Source organism: Phacochoerus africanus, chromosome 9, assembly GCF_016906955.1.
Source record: "Phacochoerus africanus isolate WHEZ1 chromosome 9, ROS_Pafr_v1, whole genome shotgun sequence".
NCBI lineage: Eukaryota > Metazoa > Chordata > Mammalia > Artiodactyla > Suidae > Phacochoerus > Phacochoerus africanus.
The window spans coordinates 15,878,515-15,893,549 of NC_062552.1; the positions used below are offsets into that span (position 1 = coordinate 15,878,515).

General features: G+C 42.7%; 1 protein-coding gene across 2 annotated transcripts in view; it reads left to right on the forward strand.

Annotated features, from left to right (window-relative positions):
• Positions 1-14,754, forward strand: part of E2F3 (E2F transcription factor 3) — a 74,515-nt gene extending 59,761 nt beyond the window's left edge. Inside the window, exons 2-7 of one of the 2 annotated variants that reach the window (XM_047795380.1) lie at positions 1,949-2,060; positions 3,329-3,530; positions 5,276-5,434; positions 8,360-8,474; positions 9,742-9,877; positions 11,210-14,754. In XM_047795380.1, coding sequence (XP_047651336.1) covers positions 1,949-2,060; positions 3,329-3,530; positions 5,276-5,434; positions 8,360-8,474; positions 9,742-9,877; positions 11,210-11,472 — 987 coding nt within the window. In that variant the 3' untranslated portion in view covers positions 11,473-14,754. Of the gene's footprint in view, positions 1-1,948; positions 2,061-3,310; positions 3,531-5,275; positions 5,435-8,359; positions 8,475-9,741; positions 9,878-11,209 lie in introns of both variants that reach the window. The other variant, XM_047795379.1, reaches the window with a different exon arrangement.
• The last annotated feature ends 281 nt before the right edge of the window (positions 14,755-15,035 follow it).

Below are 15,035 nucleotides of genomic sequence, written 5' to 3' on the forward strand. Positions count from 1 at the left end.
ATCTTGACTCTGCTGTTTCCACAGGCTGTCACTTGCACACCACACTTTCAGGAGCCCAACTCAAAGTGCTCTGACCCAAAAGGAAACTTCCTTGGCGAATGTAAATGAAAAGCTGGGGGAGACCACCTGCCTGACTCTGCTGCACCCCCCCACCCAGAAGGCCTCGTTCTCAGGTGGCTTCCAGCTACCAGCTTTTCAATCTTAACTAGAAAAGCACATCCCTTCCTACCAGTAGTTCCAGAGGAGTTCCTGGGGTTGGCCTTTGTTCACCCAGCTTTGGTCCTGGGCCTCCTGGTCCAGTCACTGTGGGGGAGGGGGGGTGGAGCACAAAGACCTGCCTGGCCTGGGTCACCTGTGTGCACCAGTACACTTAGTCTGAGCGAGAAGGGATATTCCCCAGAGGACAATCAGGGAGCTTTTGCCTGACGAAGAGGGAATGTTCACTGGGCCAACCAAAACAACAGGCCCACACAAGGATTGGGGGGAATATTTGGGAGTGGAAAATGAAGTTCAGAAAATTGTCATTCCCAGGCCTTAGGACCGATGGCATTTAACCCTGCACTGCCCAATAAGAAATGTGTGCCACAAACACAAGCCATATAGGTTTATATAAATTTATATACACATACACACACACACATATTTGAAAGAAACAAGTGAAATGACCATTTTAATACTATCATATTTAGTAATATTTCATAAAGCTGAAACAGCATCATTTTAACATGTAATCAACATAAAAATGATTAATGAGCTCTTTTACCCTCTTGCGTGTTGAGTTTTTGAAATCCACTGTGCCTTTTACATAGACAGCACGTGTCAGTGCAGATGAGCCACCTGTGGGATAGTGGATAACTTTGCATAGAGAAGCTGGATGCCTGTCATCAGCTGACACTTTGGTGTCTATGTCCCGGGAGTTATTTTGAAATTGTGAATCTCCCCACTAGAAGAATCTGCCCTAACGTGAGCCTCCATGCACATCGCCATGCACGTGTCTGGCTGGTACCACTCCTGTCTGGCTGGACACCCTGCACGCCAGACAGTCAGTACTCACCCGTTACTTAGTAAATTACCTGGCTTCTCTCTTGGACTCTACACACTAGGAACGAAGGGCCTTGTTTACCTCTGTTCCCTAAGCTCAGGGCCCAGGACATAGAAGACATGAAATTAGGTATTTTTAAAGTGAAAATCAGACGGAGAAGCTTGAGCGAGAACTTTGCCAAGTTTGATGACAAAATGGGGAAAGTAATCCTAGTGGAAGCCCAAGACTGAGTGCTGGCAGTATTTGTTATTCTGATGAATGACCATGTGTAGTCTATGACTAGTTGTGTTATGATTCTATCACTCTTTCTTTCATTGAATATATATAGAGAGAGACTGTGATTGAATACCTAAGGAAGCCCAGGCTCTGTGCCAAGCCCAAGGTATATAGAGATAAATGGGAAAGAGTCCCTGCTGTAAAGGAAATGAGAAACAGATAAGCAAAATAACTCATATCCAGCAAGTGTTATGAGACCAATAAACACAGAGTGTTTAGGGAGCGCAAGGAAAGGGGTTCAACCTCCATCAGAGATGGCAATGGCAGCAGGGGTGTGCTGGGGAGAAGTGACTCTAAGTCCCATGATGCCTGCGGTAATCTTAGCGCCATGCCTGGCCCGCATGTGGAATTAATGAGTAAATGAACAAAGCGGCTCCAGAGCCCAACCTGAAGGATCGTGGATTGTCCATCTAGGCACAGGCGGTGATCGTCATAGGTGGCCAGAGGGTTTGCGTGGCAGCCCCGCCTCCAAAGCCGGAGGGGTCTCCCCTCGTCCCTTTCAGGGAACCAGACCCTGCGTGAGGCGGAGCCGGGTGGGGAGAGCAGGCTCGGGGGCCGGATCAGATGCCACGGTCTCATTTGGGGTCGTCCTGATGACCAGTGACCAACGACTATACTCTCTTATTGCAGGCGAAGCGCAGGCTGGAGCTAGGAGAGAGCGGTCAGCAGTACCTCGCAGATGGTTTAAAAACCCCCAAGGGCAAAGGGAGAGCTGCGCTGCGAAGTCCAGATAGCCCCAAAAGTAAGGATTCTGCCATCTCCTCCCCTCTGGCGTGGGAGCTTCCCAACTTTGAGAGCTTGTGGCTGATGGGATGCCAAGGCGTGGGTAATTTGGGCATGTTTGGTTCTTTTTCATTTCTGTCTGTGCCTATCCAAAACGTCCATCCACCGCGGGCAGACACCCAGCGAGCCGTTTGCAGAGTCACTCCGGTACCCGAACACTGACTTCAGCGGAGGCCTCTTTCAGTGTGTGCAGTTTCATTTTTCAACTCAGAATACGAGCTCTTTGATGCTGTGCTAAAATCAAATTTAACTCTGACTTTCCTGAATGGACCTCACTTGAGAGACCGAGGCTAGCTGGGTGTAAGGAACTGCACCTGAGTTGGTGATGTGTGTGCTGGCTTAAATCTCTCATTCAGCATGTGGCAGCATAAGAACTGATTGAGAGCGATAAATTGCAGCCCGTTTCTGTATCCTTCAAACGTGATCGTTGTTCCTTTGGGGAGAGAGAGCAAAGTAGGTTGGAAATAGCTAAATAATCCTTTATGTCTTCGGCATCTAATGCAAAGGCTAAATTAACCTAGACATTGCCCTCTCCTATCCTGCAGCTTATGCGTGGGGCAAGCCACAAATTGTGGGCAGTGCTCCGTGAAACCCTTGACCTGTGCACTTATAAAAGAATAAATGCAATATTAAATGAGGACATTTTGTTCCACAGGAACGGGGAGATTGGATCAAAAGACTTTGCCAGCTAGTCCTCATCTACATTATTTGAAAAGTTGCTGGGAACAAATTACATATACCTGGAAACACTGAAGCCTGAAAGGCCAGTTAGGATGGGTCTGTCTGGACCTGGTCATGAAATGCGGGAGAGATTCCTAGGCTGACCCCATCCAGTTAGTCTGTACCTGTGCTGATCCTATGAGGCTACAGCACTTTTTCATTCATTCAACAGATAATTTTGAGCACCTCCTATGTGTGAGACACTTCACTAGACCCAGGGAGTAGGGTAAGCCAAAGTAGAAACTCCTGAGAAAACCAGAGGAAAACGCTTTAATCAAACAGGGATTTGTACTGTCCCTTCCTTTTCTAATAAAGCAACTTCATAGTTTTCTATAACTCACCAAAAACATCAGCAACAACAGCTTTGCTTCCGACACTAATACTTGGGCTGCTGGGGGAAAGAGGGCTTGCTTGACTGCAAAGAAACCCTTCATTTCTTTACCTCTCCCCCTATCCCCCCCACCCGCTCGGTTTTTGTTTTTCTTTAAGCTCCAAAATCTCCCTCAGAAAAAACACGGTATGATACATCCCTTGGTCTGCTCACCAAGAAGTTCATTCAACTACTGAGCCAATCACCTGATGGGGTCTTGGATTTGAACAAAGCAGCAGAGGTGCTGAAGGTGCAAAAGAGAAGGATTTACGACATCACCAATGTACTGGAAGGCATCCACCTCATTAAGAAGAAGTCTAAAAACAACGTGCAGTGGATGTGAGTATGAGTCATGGCCCCCTGTTCCCTGGCCCTGGTGGGGTTCTTGCAAACCGCGCCGGCGTTTCTCCCAGCCCCAGCTTTCATACTCACACCCACACTTCATTCCTTTTCTCTCCTACTCTTCTCTCTCTTCTCTTTCCTCCTCTACTCCTTAGCCAGAAGTTCAAAGTCTCTTTACAAAGAGCCCTTCTGTTTAGACGCTGTCAGAGATAAAAGGGTTCATATTCGATTCGCCTCAGGCAAGGGGGTCCTGGGATTAAGTGGGGCCCTGCAGATGTAAAGTAAAACATTGGTCCTCTGTTACCATGATATCCACGTGTGTGTTCACATGTGTGATCGAACTGATGCTTACACAGGTCTTTGGCTTGTCTCTAATAGGAAGTTAGAAACCTTTGGCAAAGCCAAAATAATATTTGTCACCTGCCCACACCCACATGTGTGATTAAGTGTTTGATAATGTCACTTGTGGGTTATGGACAGAGCACCTGAACACCCAGTATTTTAGAAGGAACTATTAGAGCATTCTTGGAAGAAACAAATCTGTTGTGGTTTTGAAAAAATACCACTTCAAACATGATAAAAACGAAGAGGTAGTTTTTTGCACTTTTTTGGAATTTTGTGATGATTCGTGACCCATTTTAGCCTGGGGTTTAGACAAACCTGTTGGGCATTGGTCTTTGTTCCTACATAGGACACAGATGTGTTTCCTTCACCCACTTTTCCTTTTTAGTTGTTGGTATAAGACCCTCAGAGGAGTTTGCACTGTGGCTCAGTGGAAACAAACCCAACTAGTATCCATGAGGACGTGGGTTCAATCCCTGGCCGTGCTCAGTGGGTTAAGGATCCTGCATTGCCGTGAGCTTCAGCATAGGTCACAGATGCAGCTCGGATCCCACGTTGCTGTGGCTGTAGCGTAGGCTGGCAGGTGCAGCTCCAGTTCGAACCCTAGCTTGGGAACTTCCATTTGCCATGGGTGTGGCCCTAAAAAAAAAAAAAAAAAAGACCCTCTGAAATTACCTAGGTCTTAGGGGGGAGAGGGGGAGGGATGGAATGGGGGTTTGAGAATGGCAAAGGCACACTTCTGTATATGGAATGGATGAACACCAGGGACCTGCTGTAGAGCACAGGGAAATCTACTCACTGTTCTTTAATAACCTATATGGGAATGGATATGTGTACGTGTATGGCTGAATCACTTTGCCGTACAGCAGAAATGAACACACCATTGTAAATCAATATACTCCAATAAAGTTAAAATTTTTAAAATAAGATAATTTTGAAAAGGAAATTTCCTAGGTCTTTGTGCTTTGGGAATGATGTTCTGTTGAATTTTGAACCATTCCATCTTTTTCTTCAGGTTTTTTTGTCTGGCTCTCTCTTTCTCTCCTTTCTTTTCCCCCATTTCTTTTTCCTCACTGGGAGGCAGGGAGGAGCTGCCTCTTTTCACCCTTTGAATTTGAGTCTTCTGAAGAAACAGACCTCCTATGGAGGAAAGAAACCCAAAAATAGCAGTGTTTTTTTGTTTTGTTTTGTTTTTTAATTTCTATGGTGTGAAAAGTGAAGGCCTACATATGAGAAAAAATATATATAAATGTTCTAATTTTAACACTTGGCTAACAAGCAGTGAGACCTACATCAAGAGGGGACATTTACCACCAGGACCATTTCTCCTGGTCCTCCCTTTCACCCCCTCCCCTCTGGCCTGTCGAGCAGCCATGCAGAGTCTGTGTTTGGGTTTCCAGGGGCTGCAGTCTGTCTGAGGACGGGGGCACGCTGGCCCAGTGTCAAGGCCTGTCAAAAGAAGTGACCGAGCTCAGTCAGGAAGAGAAGAAATTAGATGAACTGATCCAAAGCTGCACCCTGGACCTCAAACTGTTAACCGAGGATTCAGAGAATCAAAGATATCCTTTGTGCCACCTGTTCGTTGGGGGTTAGTTGCCTCCTAGACTATTTCCAGTGTTGACGATCTGACGTGTATGCACAAGGTAGAATTTTACTCTGGTTTCATGCAAGTGTGTGTTTATGTGTTCCGTGTTTATGGAATGATAGTCATTGGATTGGATCCTATCAGATCTCTTTTGGTAGCCGGGTGGGAACTGTTTTCTAAAGCCTTTTATTCATGTGTGGTTGGGACATGCAAATACACTCATAGCGTAAGGCAACAGCATTAATGAGATACATAAAGTGTCACTATTCATATTAATGATAACATTTAGCAGATTCATCTTCGGCTTCCCAGATTTTGGGTGGGTGGTAGCTGTCACTGTTGGGGTTCTCACATTCTATTTTCTTTGCATCAGACATGGGGAGCGATTGGAATTTGTTGAATCTGGGTGACGGAGCTATAGTAGAAGGAGTATAGAAGAATCGTTCTGTAATTTTGAAAGAGCATTGTGCTGATTCGCAACACCAAAAACTGATGGCAGACGTATCCAAACCCGAAGAAATCTCAGTTTATCCACTCATGTACAAACATTAGTCCTTGGAAATAAAACTATAAAAAGCCAGCTCTTGTTCTTAACTGGCTGACAATCTTTTGGCCACCCGAGGAAAACTTAACTCTTCATCACCTTCACTTCTGACCACAGAGGAGAGAGGTTACTTCATTGTGTTGATAAGATTTTTGCGATTTTCTCAGTTATTAGTAGAAAACAAAACCAGTATGTTAAGTCACCCCATCTCTAATTTTAGTTCCAAACTTCTAGTTATTCCACACTCTCTTCGTTAAGAAATAAAATGCAACCTGCCCGTTTGCTTCCAGGGTCTTGTGTCTATCTAATAGGCTCTCCTTTGGAGGTAGAGGGACATTTCTTTTCCAATTCGGGCAATTTTTGGAAACTCCAGTCCTTCATTTCCTGTCAACCAAAGGATTAACCTCGCCAGCTGATGATTAGTGAGCTGGAGAAGAGGTGTGATGATCTGAACCCCCGATGGTGGCCAGAGTGGGTTCACAGGGGAAGAAACAAAAATAGCTCTGGTTGGCCTGTTGCATTCATTGTTTAGTCGGGAGCCCCTTCAAGGAATAGATGTGGTAGGAACTCATGATGGGCAGCTTTCTGGAATGTGTAGTTTATGCCTTCTCACCTACATCAGCTTTCTCTGGGGCCTTTGTTGTGGAAAATGAAAGCTTTCTTGCACGGGCTGCTAACCCAAGAAGCAAATTTAGGAGGGAGCCCCAATGGAAGCCCTTTTAAGTCTGTAAGACTAGAGAGTGTTTGCACAATTTATTTCAGTTCGCCATTCAGTTCCGAATTTGGTACAGCTTGTTCACAAATGTGTTGAAACTTTCCTTCCTGCAGCATGTTGGGTAATTGCAGATGAGCTTTTATCTTAATAAGTTGTTGTCAAATAGCTTTTTGACAGTGGGCTGTAGGGTAGGTACCTAGTTATCAGTTTCCTCACTGTTCTCAGTGAAAATTCACAACTGTCAAGTCTTCTATAAAGACACCAATTGGCTTCCTTCATGAGACAGATGATGACCTAAAACCCAGAATCTCCTGCAGGAGCTGTCCTGTGAAGCTCAACACTGAATTAGCCCTTGTCTGAGTTATTGAGACTTAAAGATGATAGCCTGTGATAGGTGCCCATAAATGTACAAGCAGATTTTGGGTCAGTGTGCTTTTTTTCTGGACAGTTTAGTTCATAGCTTTCTTCAATGTCCAATAAGAAGCTACGAATCTAAGGGACATCATTTCCTCTAGGCTAAATCTTATTTCTATATTAAACTTGTTAGACGACAGACTTGGTTCACTACATTGTATTACCTGCAGAAATGCCTTCACTGAGTTGTGATTTGCATTTTTTGGTATGTTAATACAAAAAACAACTGGCTAAAGACATTGTATAGTAATTTTGTTACTCTACGTCCCTTATATGAGAAAGCTACGCGACCTGTTCTTTTGTGGCGCCAAGTAAAAGTGTGGCTCTCTAGGCAAGTGGGCATGAATATTTTTATCATATAGTAAGTAAGTACCATATTCTTTCAGGTTATCCTCTTAGATTTGGCTGTGAGGGCAGTTAAAAGAATTGCTCAGTGCTCAGAAGTAACCAGCAAGAGTACTGAAACATTATTTGACTCTTTGTCCTAAATCATTCAGGTTGCAGAGCATCCGGAAGCAGCTTTCCTCCTCGTGAACACTGAAATATTATAGTTAATAATATCATACGAAAGATAATTTTTCTAACAGAGAAATAATGACACTCTTATCAGTAGGCAGTATATAATTACAACCAGCACAGGTGCACTTAAGAAAACAAGCTGTCTGCCTGAGCAGTATTCTGAGTTCATATATATATATATAGCTACTCATCCATTCATTTGGGTGGCTGCTAACGCTTGCTTTTAGTGAAATAGCAGATAGAAGTTACTGGAGTTTCAACAAAATTGTGGTTAATAGTGCTATTTCTATAAACTGGGATCTGCCATCATTCAATTTGAGCAATGGAACACTTCCTTGGAGTTCATGGTATACCTGTGCCCTAGAGGAACCTGGTCTGTGACTCCCTGACCAAATTGAGTTTTAATTTTCTTTTGAGAGTATATTTGGAATATTTTGTTTGCGTGTTTTTTACTCTCTTTAATAGCCATGGCCTTTTTAGAAATGAACAAGGAAAAAAAAAAAAAAAAAACTACACACTTCTTTTGTTGTTTAAAATATCAACCAGAAACGAAGATTCATGGGAGATCCCATATATTTAAAGGTCTAGGAGAGACATATATCATAAGAAAAAAAATACTTAAAAAGGTTTGCATGCATCTATTTTGTTATCTTGAGAATGGTTACATCTGAGGCAATTAGTTGGAAGATTTCCTTAACACTCCTTACGTTAGCTTATGTTACATATCAAGATATTCGAAAAATTAGTGGCCTTAAAGACCAAACTGTTATAGTTGTGAAAGCCCCTCCAGAAACAAGACTTGAAGTGCCTGACCCAATAGAGGTAAGGAGATGATATCTTTATTCATCTGTAGAGATCTTTGGGGAATGCCTGAATTTAAAGGATTGACTCCTGGTTAAAATCTGTATCCTCCTAAAAGCTTGATAATCCTTTCTCATCTGTTTTACTGAACCCTAACTTTAAAAACATTTCAACAGTCTGAATGTACGGAGTATCCAAAAAGTCTAATTTTCACATAGCAGGACATTCAACTCAAAGCGGTATATGGGGCCCTGTCCCTCTTGTACTTTTCTCTTTTTCGTAATTTGTTATCTGGTAATTCCTATCATTTTGAACTGGTGAGGAATTTTGATAACACTGGATATGGTCCCCACCACGAATAGAGATACAAATGTCTCAAAGTTTCTCCCTAAATTATCTTAGCATATTCTAAGAATTTATTATGTGTAACACATTTACTTTTAAGAAATCAAAGAGACTTTGGGTTGATTGATAGACTAGGATATTGTAAGAAAATAGGGAGCATATTTCTGTGATGGCTTTCAGGTATACGCTGATAATATGGGCCTAGACTGTAAGGTAAAGCCATGTGTAAAAGAATGCATAGAAAATAAAAAGAGAATGAAATGTGCAAGCTCTAGGGTAGGGTTCTCACCTTAACTGATAATAATAGCTCTATGACCTAGATGAAGAAGCATTTTAAGTATTACTGTGCTGCATTCTCTTACTAAACTCAGTTCCTAGCACTTAAGAATACTATTCATCCCGTGGTTATTAAAGTTCAACATAAAAAAGCCCTACTGTTAAAGAATAATAATGTGGAAGTACTGTATTTGGAACACGTAAAAGACCCTTTAATAGTTGGCATAAAAGGAATTTTTTTTTTTTAATTCACCTCCTCTTGGGTAGGGGGTCAGCAAACTTCTTTAAAGAGCTAGACAGTAAAAATGTTTGGCTGTGTGAACCACAGTTCGATGGGAGTGCTTATCTGCACAGCTCTGCTATTAGAGCATGGGGGGTGGGGGGGAACCAGCCTGAGGCAGTACATAAACAATGGGAATGGGTGTGACTCTGCCAATAAAACTTTTACTTACAAAGCCCGTTAGTGGATAGGATTTGGCCCTCGGGCTGTAGTTTGCTGACCCCTGCTCTAGAGAATGACCGTCTTGGATTGAGGTGGACTGCCAGCGGAGAAGCAAAATGAACAATAAAAATTACCCTTACTTTCCATGTTTTGATGCAAATGACCATCGTTTTCATTTCCAAGATAATTTTCAGTTTGAACTGCTCTCACTTCTTCTATTCGTAGAGCCTACAAATACATTTGGCAAGTACCCAAGGACCCATTGAGGTTTATTTGTGTCCAGAAGAGACTGAAACACACAGTCCAATGAAAACAAACAACCAAGACCACAATGGGAATATCCCTAAACCCACTTCCAAAGGTAAAAAATTCCACTTTTGTCATTTGGAAACTATGTTAAAAATGAAGGTGACTGGAAGGATCCTGTATCAGAGCCACAAGTCTAGGCAAGAAACAAAATTTTCTGTTGTTCGTGTTATTGAGGTACCTTTTTTTTTTTTAAAGGCATTCTGAACAGTTTGCTGAATAAAATAATGATCTTGGGCAAATGGCTTCTCCACCCACTTAATGTTAAGAGTCCCTTCAGGCTCCTGCTCTCAGCAGACACTGTTAACTTTCGGTGTTTTCAGTTGAGAGCTGAAGTGAGGGGTGAAGCTGTGAGCCGCCTGGGTGAATCATCAGCTCCACTTGGCCACACACCTCTGAATGACACCACAGAGATCATTAGAGAGGGGACTGAGAAAAGCCCTCGGCCAAAGAAGTTTTATCCTAATATTTCCCCCAGTGGGAAGGGGAAAGAATAAAGGAGAGAAACCCCAAGGAAATAAATCTGACTCCTCCCTCCAAAGATTGCTCTTTGCAATCTTTTTTTTTTTTTTCCTCCAGATTGGAGGTGCATATTTAATTTTCTTCTACTACCTTCCAATAAAGCAGCAAGAATGGGAGTGGTTTAAGTAATTGGGTCTGACTTAATATTTAGCTCCCCCCGCTAATTTCCACCCCAGAAATTCAAAGTGGATGTGTCTTATTATTTGTAGTTTCAGAAGTGTCTTTAATAAGCCATTTGTTCAAAAAAGACTAGGTTAAAATCAGTGATCTCTATCCAAGAGCCAACTTTTCAATCTACATGCTTTGTTTTCTCTAAAGAAAGACTAATTGATAGCAGACACACGTTTTTGAACTCTCATCTTTGAAGCTACTTGTATTCTCGTCTGCTAACGGTAGGTATCTTAAAAGACGAGAGATTAGGAGTTCCTGTTGTTGCCTAGCGGTAATGAGCCTGACTGGTATCCATGAGGAAGCAGGTTCAATCCCTGGCCTCGCTCAGAGGATAAGGATCCAGCGTTGCCATGAGCTGTGGTATAAGTCACAGGCACAGCTCAGATCCCACATTGCTGTGGCTGTGGCGTAGGCCAGCAGCTGCAACTCCGATTGGACCCCTAGCCTGGGAACTTCCATATGCCATGAGTGCGGCCCTTAAAAAAAGAAAAAAAAGATGTGAGGGTGGACTAGAACCAAAAAAGCCTGACTCCCTGCTTGCAGTCCCTGTTAGTATAATAGGTGCTCTATATCATAATATCATCTAATTGTCCTTAGCAACGAATGCCTGCTTTTATAACAGCAAGTATATTCTTCCCAAAAGTCAATTCGATTTTTGCTTAACTTATCTGTTCCCACCAATTTTTCCTTTCAGACTTGGCTTCAACCAACTCAGGACATAGTGATTGCTCGATTTCTATGGCAAACCTTTCTCCTTTGGCCTCCCCAGCCAACCTTTTACAGCAGACTGAGGACCAAATTCCTTCCAACCTAGAAGGACCATTTGTGAACTTACTGCCTCCCCTGCTCCAAGAAGACTATCTCCTAAGCCTTGGGGAGGAAGAAGGCATCAGCGATCTCTTTGATGCTTATGATTTGGAAAAGCTCCCACTGGTGGAAGACTTTATGTGTAGTTGATTATGCTTTGCGTGGACTCCCCGTATAAACCAATATTTTTTTATTACGGAACCAGAACATCTGTCATGCAGTGTTGTCCCTTCCTACCTTCTTCCTCCAAGATAGTATCATGAAGTAAACTACAAACTTTAGAACAAAGCTGACATTTTAATGAATTTAAACAACAAAAAAAAAAGTCTAAACGCACAGTTGCAGGCTCCCTTGGGAAAGCCCTGCCTTGCCCCAGGCTCCAAAATCTCCTGGATGAGTCAGCAAGTGAGAAAATGTGCAATCAGGTGTCTCTCACCCTTCCTTTTCCTCCCTCCTTCCCGGACTGGCTTGCTGTGCCTGACGGATGGGCTGTACAATGGGGTCTGGCCACCTGGCCCACTCGAAAACAGCAATCTTCCTTAATAGCATTTCAAGCCGTGCCTTCTCTGCAGAATGCATGTCTTTGGGGTCTGCTAATATGGAATGGAACTGCAGGAACTGTAAACTTGAAGTCATGCAAAAGTATGAAATGGATTTCTTCAGCTCTTCTTAGGAATATTTAAATTACTGTCATAATTCAGTTTAAGCTATGGACCGCGTGTCCCACTAGGAGGTCAAGAGATCCTCCACAGCCTTTCGGATGAAGAAACTGTTTTCAAGTATTTGTTGCAGATACAGAAGAATAGTCGAGTTCTGCCCCTCTAAGCTGTTGTGGATTTTCCTGTCTCCATAAACCACTCCCAATCCCGTGCCCTCAACGTATTTGTAAGTTTGAAGTTGATTTGTAGCCAATGCCTACTTAGGAGTTCTTTGTGGATTGTTTTAGTTTTTTTTTTTTTTTTTTTTTTTTTAAGCTGCCATTTAAGCATTCCTGTGGCACCCATCACCATTTCAATTTAATTGTTTACTTTGAAGCGGTTTTTGCTAATTCAAATGATTTAAGCAGAGGTAGAGAACCTCTACTGATCAGAGCATCTAAACGTGTGTGATCTAAGGTTTAACAGCCTCTGCAAGAAGCTTTGCCGCATCTTGCTTCCTTTCCCAGGAGGGGGCGCTTGGAGCGAGGGGAGCTCGCTGACAGGGGTGGCCCATTTGTTAGGAGAACCAGGTCAGATGACAAAGCAGTCCCAAGGAGCAGCAGGTATGGATCCCTCCATCCTTGGGCTTCCCGGGCCCCCGAGACCGGGGAAAGGGCTCTCTTCTACTGCACTCAGGGCGACCACTTCTCAGGATGGGGTCAGATGGAGACGCCTCTGGGGAGAAAGACATCCCCCCTCCATTGTATGAGTAACGTTCTATCAGTGGCATTTACTTCAGCTGGTGAGAACAGGGAGTTCCCACTGTGTCGGGGGCTGCAGGAGTCCTGGCCAGAACCCGTTCCCCTTCCACTCTGAAGGAGTAAGTTGGACCAAGGGAAGTCGGGGGACGTAGAAGAAGCAGGACAGAATGCCAGGGCATCTCCTGCTTAACTCTTCAGGAATGGTGTCCCAAGTTGGAGGCTTCGTGTCAGCTGCAAGTCCTACCAGTTGTGTCCAAGAATGGCTTTCCCGCTGGCCCAGGGGAGATGGCCATCTCCCGCGGGGAATGTGGTAGAGTTCCTTGCAGCCATTCCTTGGCTGCTAAAGACTGTGGGAATGAGGGAGTCATCGAAAAAACCAACCTCAACACAAAGAACAGTTAAATTGAAATGCTATGTGCCTGACACAGTGGCAGGCACATAGGAGGCACTCGATTCAAAGGTTTAATTGAATGGAAAACAAATCCCTTGGGAAAAAAACAAAAACAAAAAACCACAAAAGCCCCAGCCAGTTTACTCTTGGTAGATTTCCACAATATGCAAAGTGGTGGTGGGGTCAAAACAAATGACACCAGCACTTTAAACTCTTTGTGTAGGTATGCATGGGTGTATGTTTGAGAAGAAAAACAAAGGTGCAGATTATCCTCCTTTTTCTTCGGCCTCCATCCCCACCCTCCTCCCCTCACACACACTGGACTTGGTCCGAGATGAAGCATTGGGTGGGGGAGGGAGGGGGAGCTTTGCGACAAGTGCCTACTGGAAATGCACTGTGGGGTTTTTTCCTGTATGGGAAACCATTTATGCCAAGCTTTTCCCCATTTCCCATATTTATCTCATCTGGTTAGCTGCCTCTGCTTCCAGCTTTGTGTAATTCTCTTTGCCAGCTGCACAAAGCTGATTTTTTTCCAAAGTCTAAAGACTGAGCTCACCTGGCTAGGTGGTTGTGTGTTTGGTTGAATTTCTCGTTAAGCCTTTTCGTAACGTGATGCCGTATTTATTGTTTTAAAAATGAAAGGAATCCTGATGTCTTAAAAGTTCCTTCATGCATAAGGTTTTCCCAGTGAATGGGCTGAACTGGTGTACATTAATTAGACGTCCATACTGTATTCTATTTGCATTAGTCATTTTCTTTTTGACATAGTATCTGGCACACAAAGTGGGTTAGTACTACAGTATTCGTGTTACTTTAAGTACTGAGTATGCAGGTTTCCTGGTACCATTGAGTTGCTGCTATTAAAGCTCACACATGAAATGGCTAAAAGTTACAAGTGTGCGAATTATGACTGCGTGAGCCTTAGAAAGTAAACTGTATAAAGAGCAACACATGAGCTGTCAAACAGTGTTAGGTGTGTGTTTATATGTACAGATTTGTGCGTAGTGATTGTTTTATTTAAGTTGATATGCAGTCTACTCATAGTTTCATTATCTAGCAATTTTGTACAAAAAATAGCAATTAATTTGTAAACACTGCCAGAATATTTTCTCGCTGGTTTGTAATTTTTTAAGAGTGTTATTTTGTTTTTGGTTTTTGTTGTTGTTGTGGTGGTTCTTGTGTTCATTTTTGTTATACGTGTAGATCTGTAAATACAATTGCAGTATTTAAAGCTTTAGCTTTCAGGAAAAAGAAAGTAAGAACTCAGCGTGTGCATGACAACTCGTGTTACGAGAAGAGGGTTTGAAGGAAGATGCCTTGCAGAGTGAGTCAGGTGGCAATTGTCAGATCATGGGAATTTCTTTTCCTATGGGGTACGTGATTTTGTCAAAAGGAAGTATTTCTCCCAAAAGTGGGAGTAGGCAAACTACTAATCAGTTTAGCTTTGTGTTGTATGCTAGTTTAAAAAAGAAAATATGTAATATAATGTAAAAAAAAAAAAAAGCTTTTATGATGGATTTTGTAAATAGATTTGTTACAGGGTAACCTGTTCTCTAGCTGTGATCTTACCACTTCAAATGGGTGTAATTTGAATAAATTTTGTATGGTAAAGGATCAATAAAATAATTTTTTTTTAAGAGTTCAGACTTGTGGATGGATTTTCTTACTATTTTCATATGTTCATACATTAATTTTATTTCTAAAGGCATGCTTTAACAAGCTAAGGGGAAATTTTGAACAAAAAACTCAAAATTATCACATGCCTTACCCCTTATTTGGGATTTGGGGAACGTTAAACAAACAAACAAAAAATTTTAGCACCTGTGGTGTCCTTGCCACTTTGGGAAACAGAAGAACTTGCCAAGTCCATAACCACCTGCAGAAACCTCTCCCAGGTATGGAAGGATTTTTACAGAGAAAATG